Source organism: Mixophyes fleayi, chromosome 2 (assembly GCF_038048845.1).
Source record: "Mixophyes fleayi isolate aMixFle1 chromosome 2, aMixFle1.hap1, whole genome shotgun sequence".
In the NCBI taxonomy this organism is placed as follows: domain Eukaryota; kingdom Metazoa; phylum Chordata; class Amphibia; order Anura; family Limnodynastidae; genus Mixophyes; species Mixophyes fleayi.
In genome coordinates, this window is record NC_134403.1 from 194,912,404 (window position 1) to 194,919,863 (window position 7,460).

Genomic DNA, 7,460 nt, shown 5'->3' on the forward strand with positions numbered 1-7,460 from the left:
AACTTTCTGTTGCTGGCATCTGGGAGATCCTGGGGAGGATTTGTGTTGCGGGAGTGGGACCAAAATGACGTGATTCCCTGTGAATGTCGTCATTTTGGTACCCGATGGGCAGGATGCAGAAGACTTGCCTGTTCTCCCAGAATTCAGGAGTCTCCCAGACATTCCAGGAGAGTGCACAAGTATGATAGAAACGGAACATCAGCCATTAGCCAGTTTAATGAAGTACACAGTGTGCTTTGTAGATGAGATCCACATATGATAAGTACGATTATTTCACCTATTTTAATCATTATTTTTTTTTTATCTCAATCATCCAGGTGTTTAACAGCGCCATGTTCTTCCTATGGGCAGGGGGCGCTATACGAAAGGAAATGCACAAGATTTAATTTGTAATCATTTCTGTTCATGGGAAAGTGCATTCGAATTGACTACTATAATTATAACGTGACATAAATTCAATAATCTGGACCTAAAATTCTGAAACTGTCGAAATATACAGTGAGTTTACAGTACAAGCGCCAGCATCAAATATGGCGACTGTTTGCTTCATCACGTGATAGCCGCTTTACGACAACTAGTGTCGTGAACGAGTTCGAGCAGAGGACGTCTGGGATCCTGCAGGTGAGGATACAAATGGGTTTTGTTTTGAGCCTTTAAACTGCGGTCACACTTATCTTTCAAATACATAGTGCAGTGTGACATGCATATCACGGTGTACAGCGCCTGTGAGCGGAGCCCCCTCTGTAGACCCACACCAGAGTGCGGTTAGTGCAGTGAGGGTCATTGTGACTCTGACACGGGACTTATCCCAGCGTTCTCTGCTGCTGAATGTGAGCAGCTGATGACAGAGCGACAATCCGGGTTGCTAACTCTTTAAAATATGATTTTCTATTGCATTAAAAATTATGGACACATAGCTTTTTTTTACTACCCTATTATTATTATGCTACTTTACATGGTATCAGGAACTAAAAGTAAGCATATATACATTAAAACAGGCCCAGGGATAGTAAGTAAGCTAAGCCTAAGTGTGGGTATTTAATTTTGTCACTGATCAAAATGTTTCTGTGAGTTATGCATAGCAAATTGTGGATGCTTGATTACTCCCAATATTTGTACTGCCATAGCCACTAACAATCTCTATACATTTTTCCATCATATGGGGGTTAACATGAGCATATCTAATCGTTTTAGTAAGTTGGCTCTTATAGTTTTGACAGGATACTGCAAGTGGAGGGCTGGATAAGGGCTGTCTTTCTGACTGGGCACGATGGGCAGGTGCCCGGGGGCTCCGCAAGAACTTGTTCATTCATCTGATCTTGATTCTATTTCTGTATAACAGGGGTGGGCAAACCTGTCCTCAAGGGCCATATCCAGTTCATGTTTTTAGGATTTCTTTAATCATGTACAGCTAAGTTAATCTATTTGGCTGGGTCAGTAATTATCCCACCTGTTTCTACAGACAGAAATCCTAAAAACATGAACTGGATATGGCCCTTGAGGACAGGTTTGCCCACCCCTGCTGTATAACATGATATCTGCTAAAAAAAAACTATAAATAAATGACAAAATGCTTTTATGCAGTGCTGCTATCCAACAGAGAAGATTTACCCTCAGATCTGTGCACTACAACTGTCATATCCGTTGGCTGAAAAGATCATGTCTCTGTAAACACTATGGAGATCCTGATCATGAGCACATTACACACTGCAGGATTGGAACGACATTCAAATGAGATTTATAGTTCTGCTGAGCAATCAAATGAAACTAGCATCAGTACATTGGAACAATTATTATTCACTATTTACGTATACACACTAATGTGATATTGACCCGAATGGTCATTTATCGCTCAGTTGACCCAATAGTTGGCTGAAAAAACTGTAGTGTGTACCCAGCCTTACTCTACAGGGAAAAACAATCTATTCCTATGTAAATAAACTTTTGCCTGCTTCCTTTTGGTATGAAGGAGGTCCACTCACAAAGTCTCAAAACTAGATTATTGAAAAAGCCCTCAAAAGGAAAAAAAATGCTTAAACGATTCATAAATTAAGCCAGAAATGTATATATATTTACACATGCCGCTGCATTGTTCAGACAAATCAGTGTTCTTAATTTGAATATTACCTTTTTATAAACCCTAGTACAATGCCAATGAAAACTATATATGTTACAGGTTAAATAGAAATGTCAAAATCCTTATTAAAATAAATGTTCTTTAAGGGCCTACTGTCTTCCAAGAAATAATATTGCTGAGTCCATGTAAACACATAGCCTACAAGGTGTAAGTAGTCCCAGTCATTTTAAGATGTTCACTTGTTTGTACTCAACAGATACAGTGTGCACACCTATAATGTATGGCTTTGCTCTTCTCCATGTACTAATTTTAATGCACTAAACTTCTGGTCGAACATCTCCAAAATGGCAGGTCTCGTGGGGTGTTCCCTGTATGCAATGGATGGTACCTGCCAAAAGTGGTTCAGAGAAGGACAACTGGTGAACCGGCAACAGGGTCATGGGCACCCAAGGCTAATTGATGCACGTGGAGAGCAAAGGCTCGCTTGTCTGGTTCACTCCCACAGGGGTGTTACTGTAGCACAAATTGCTGAAAAAGTTATTAATGGTTCTGATAGAAACGTGTCAGAACACACAGTGCATCACAGCTTGCTGCATATGGGGCTATGATTGACCATGCTGACCCCTGTCCATCGTTGAAAGCACCTACAAAGGCCACGTCGGCACCAGAACTGGACCATGGAGCAATGGAAGAACATGGCCAGGTCTGATGAATCATGATTTCTTTTCCATTACGTGGATGGCTGGGTTGGTGTGCATTGTTTACTGTGGAAGAAATGCACCATGGGAAGAACGCAAGTCGGCAGAGGCAGTGTAATGCTCTGGAAAATGTTCTGCTAGGAAACCTTAGTCCCTGGCATTCATGTGGATGTTACTTTGACACGTACCACTTACCTAAACATTGTTGCAGACCAAGCACACCCCTTCATGACAACTATTCCCTGATGGCAGTGGCCTCTTTCAGCAGGATAATGTGCCCTGCAACACTGCAAAAATTGTTAGGTAAAATGACAAAGATTTAAATACTACCTCCAAATTCCCCATATCTCAGTTCGACCGAGCACCTGTGGGATGTGCTGGAAAAACAAGTCAGAGCCATGGAGGCCCCACATCACAACTTCTACAATTTAAAGGATCTGCTGCTAATGTCGTGGTGCCAGATACCACATGACACCTTCAGAGGTCTTGTGGAGTCCATGCCTCCACGGGTCAAAGCAGTTTTGGCATCACAAGGGGCGACTTACACAATATTAGCCAAATGGTTTTAATGTTGTGTCTGATCAGTATATATAACTGACACCATCATAGAATAGAATCTATGCTATTAAAATTGTATGGTAACCAAAGATACTTGTTCAGTTGTTGCCACTGCTTGTACTTGTGGGATATCTTCAACACCCTCCCAGTGTAAGATGGTGGCTTAATATTGAGAACTCCCATAGTTTAGTGCTATGGGCTTCACACCTTGAGAGATTGCTTTCTGGGCTCTCTAACTGTCTAATGTTTGCAGTTTCATTTATATATGATCTGGCTGCCACACTGAGTAGAATAAATAATCCCCGTTGGCGAAAGTGCTATAGTTATAGCTAAAACTCCTCTAGGGAATTTAAATATGTTCATATAAATTCTCTTTATATTTAGATAATACTGATTTCCCAGTGGATCATTTTGTGGGACTGTTTTAACAAATACATTTCTCTGAGGGAATACTACCATTGTTTACACCGTCTGCACTGATGAGATGCACTCCCCACACTTAACCTTGATTTTTACTGTTGTCTAACTAACTTGAGCTTATTGATGTTTGCCTGGGAAGAGGATTTGGCCTCGGACTTGATACTGTTACCTGGGAAAAAATGTTGCTAATGTTTGTTAAAGTGTAATTCATTTTGAAAATGCATTGAGTCATCCACTGGCGGAATTGACCTCTAGTGGTAGTGCCAGGGTTAGTGCCTTATTTACGCATTGTTATTTTTGGGCTGTTTGAAACTGGGAGACTTTTAACTGCTACTACGGAGTGTAATAACTGGAACACCCGACCCCAAACTGCTAATATTTCTTAAACTTGCCTTTTGCATACAATCGTTTTGGATTTTATTGATAGCTAGATTATTCTTAGCCAATTCACCCTTTTTCTTTGAAGAAGGTAATACTCTTTCTGATACAGCTTATTATTGAGGACTTGCATGTTTTGTGTGTATCTTACTGCATGCTTTATTGTGTAATCTAGATTAAGCTTGAGAAGCTATGTCCAATTAAATGTATGAATGTGTGTATATATAGATATTGCTATAGATGTAATATTTTTATTTATTTTTTGTTATAGTGTTTTGGAGTAGGTGCCTGTGTAGACCTTACGTTTTTTCCTTAACTGCTCCCCTTTCCAATATGGTTTGTGTTTTCTATTCAGTTACCAGTACGTCTGCTTTCTGTGGCGATTAATAGTTTTTCTACGATATGTTATCTTGGTTTCTGTTGGTGGTTATTGATTATTTATATACATACTGAAAGTAACTGGGGGCGTCAAAATAAAGGAGTGTGCCAAAATGGTTCCTAAAGTACATTTATGATGACTGACTTTGTCCACTCTGATTATTAGCTCATTTGCCTTCATGGCTCCATGTACTTTGTCACTCACTTGTAAGTCTCTCCATCTCACAACCAAACCCTGATCATTTAGGTGCGGTGAACTCTCCTGTTTCGGAGTATATGTTTCTGGTATTTTATTGACATTCATATGTACAATGTATAGTACAGTAATACTAATCCCTTTCCCTCATGCTCTCACTCCCCAGTCATGCCATTTATTGATCTTCAAACCAAACTCGGGATTAATATAGACAAATGGATGCTGCTGCAGAGTTCTCATCAACTTCACAGTCAACCTGCACGTTGCCATTCATTTGAGAAGGATTGGGTGGAGTGTGCCCATGGCATTGGGGCCATTCGGGCACAGAAGGAGTGCAAACTGGAATATGAAGACTTTCTTGAGTGTATGCACAGAGCCAAAACGGTAAGTTGACAACCACAACAGAGCATGGGAAGAAAATCAACATCATTAGTGTTTATAGGGCACCACAGATTCCGTAGCACCAGATATCATTAGACAGATATGACATACATGAATACAATAAGTATTATAACATATGTATGAGTACAATTAAGCATAAAAATAAATGCCTTGATGTAATTACACATAATAGCAATGTGAAGTAGAAATACAAGTATGAATAGTGCACAAACAATTATGGCTAGAACAAATACAGTTATGAATTGTGGGGGTAATCAAATAGTATAACACACACTTATAATACAGCATAAGGCTCAACTAGAGCATATTAGGAGGACAGACATGAGACATAAGGTGTAGAGGACCATACTCTTTCATTCTAGAGAGAGGGGGTAATGAGAGATAGTGGGAGCAAATGGGTCATAAATGGACATGGTGGACGGAGGAAGTAGAGAAAAGAAATGGACGGTGTCTAGGAGGGGGGGGGGGGGTATGTTAAGTATGCATGAAGTGGGTTTTGAGGGAGCAGTTGAATGATTGTAGGTTGTGAGGAGAGTCTGGTATGCTGAGGCAAAGAGTTCCAGAGGTGGGGAGCAGCGCAGAAGAAGTCTTGGAGATGGGAGTGAGAGGAGGTTGTAAGAGGGGAATAGAGGTGAAAGTCAGAGTGGAGTAGTTGAAGTCAGATATAAGAAGGGGAAGTGTTAGTGAGGACGTTCTAAGTGTGGGTAAGCAGCTTGAACTGACTTCTGGAAGGAATGGGGAACCAATGAAGGGATTTACAGAGAGGTGCAGCGTGAGAGGAAGATTTAGTCTAGCAGCAGGATACAGCGTGGATTGTAGAGGAGAATGGCGAGTGAGGAGGAAGTTGCAGTAATCAAGGTGGGATATAATGAGCAAGTAGATCAGACCTTGAGTGAGGAAGGCATGTATTTTGAAAATGTTTTGTGGAGCAGTAGACAACAGGACTGCGTAAGGGTCTGACTGTGAGGAGTGAGGATGAAGTTGAGGTTGACACCAAGGCAGCGGGCATAGGGAACAGGGAAGAGTGTGCCATACCAGCTGTTGAGTAACACTGATTGACTCTCCTTTTTATTTTTTGGTGAACACCTGTATACATTGAGGAAGCAAAGCAATACATAATTTTCACAGTGTAGAAACCAAATTAATAGTCACAAAGTAAGGTATCATCTGAATTGTTTTTTAAGAAATCAAAACAAAATAATTAATAGCACTATTAACCCTTCTCATGTTGACTGCATCCATGTTAATAGATGTTAACAAGCCAGATAACTTTGTAAGAAATATGTGGTTATTTCAGATAATAAAATTGATAAGGTGTCTGCTAATAACCTTGTAATAGGAGTAAACTACTTTGATAACATTTATTGCCTATCCTGTTAATGAGTATGGCTAGGCCTATGCTGGTTTTGCCTGTATTTAGTATATATGCTTTATCACAAATTGAAAGTTTGTCATCTGTGTCAGGGATGGTGGCCATAGAAATTGCATATGTATGAATGTAGACAGACTACTTGGCCAGTGGAGGTGGCCAAAAATAATTATGCATTCGGAAAGAGGGTGGGTGGGGTACAAGTCCTGTAAAAGGGGCACTGCTCTATACATTATGGCATTATCCAGTAAAATAATTCATATTAGTTTTGTCTTTCTTACAGATGGAACGTTTGAAAGTCATTAGGACACAGATGGAAAAGTTGCAGAAGGAAGGAAAATATCAGCCTCCGGATTTCAGTAAAGATGTTAATACCCCTTAATATCATGAAATAAAAATGTTTAATTATAGATCCCACTCTATAATATTAAAATACTTCCCACTAGTCTTTCTGCTTAATGTCTCATTATTTGGGACCGAATCTTTAGTATATTGTTATTGTTTTGGTGTGGTATGTAAACTCATAAATGTACATGTGTATAAAAAGTGTTCTAATTTTTACTAATCACTAGATAACATTATTGCACAGCATTTTATTGGCAGCTAACATGGCTTGAGAGCATGCAAAATAATACTAATCAAGCTAACTGTCCCAGAAGATAATGACTGACTGGTTCATCAAAATTTATATAAGGGGTCCATTTTAATATTGATGCTAAGTGTTGTACTGCAGTACATTGTGCATCTGTCTGCAAGCTCATGCTTAATGTCAAAGCAGAATGCCTCTTACATGCCAAAATAATTGGTATGGACTGCATATATCTGGTTCACAGAAGATAGAGTACCCATACCTAACGGATACCTCTGCTAGAGCGGGTATCTAACCAATGACAAAAGAAAGAGTAGACATTCCTCTTATAAAATCCTTTAGACGATGGGTGGACAAAACAATGTAGAATTCAAACAGCAGGTAGTCAAACCTAG

At 39.7% G+C, this 7,460-nt stretch overlaps 1 protein-coding gene across 1 annotated transcript; it reads left to right on the top strand.

Moving 5' to 3' along the window:
- The first annotated feature begins 515 nt into the window (after positions 1-515).
- NDUFS5 (NADH:ubiquinone oxidoreductase subunit S5) lies at positions 516-6,924 on the top strand. Its single transcript, XM_075195254.1, has 3 exons — positions 516-621; positions 4,872-5,089; positions 6,760-6,924. Exons 2-3 carry the CDS (start codon positions 4,874-4,876, stop codon positions 6,856-6,858), a joined length of 315 nt encoding a protein of 104 aa, XP_075051355.1. The 5' UTR covers positions 516-621; positions 4,872-4,873; the 3' UTR covers positions 6,859-6,924.
- The last annotated feature ends 536 nt before the right edge of the window (positions 6,925-7,460 follow it).

Coding starts and splice junctions, on each gene's coding strand:
- NDUFS5 (XM_075195254.1), top strand. CDS start 4,874: ATGCCATTTATTGATCTTCAAACCAAACTCGGGATTAATATAGACAAA. Junction 5,090..6,759: donor GTATGCACAGAGCCAAAACG/GTAAGTTGACAA, acceptor TCTTTCTTACAG/ATGGAACGTTTGAAAGTCAT.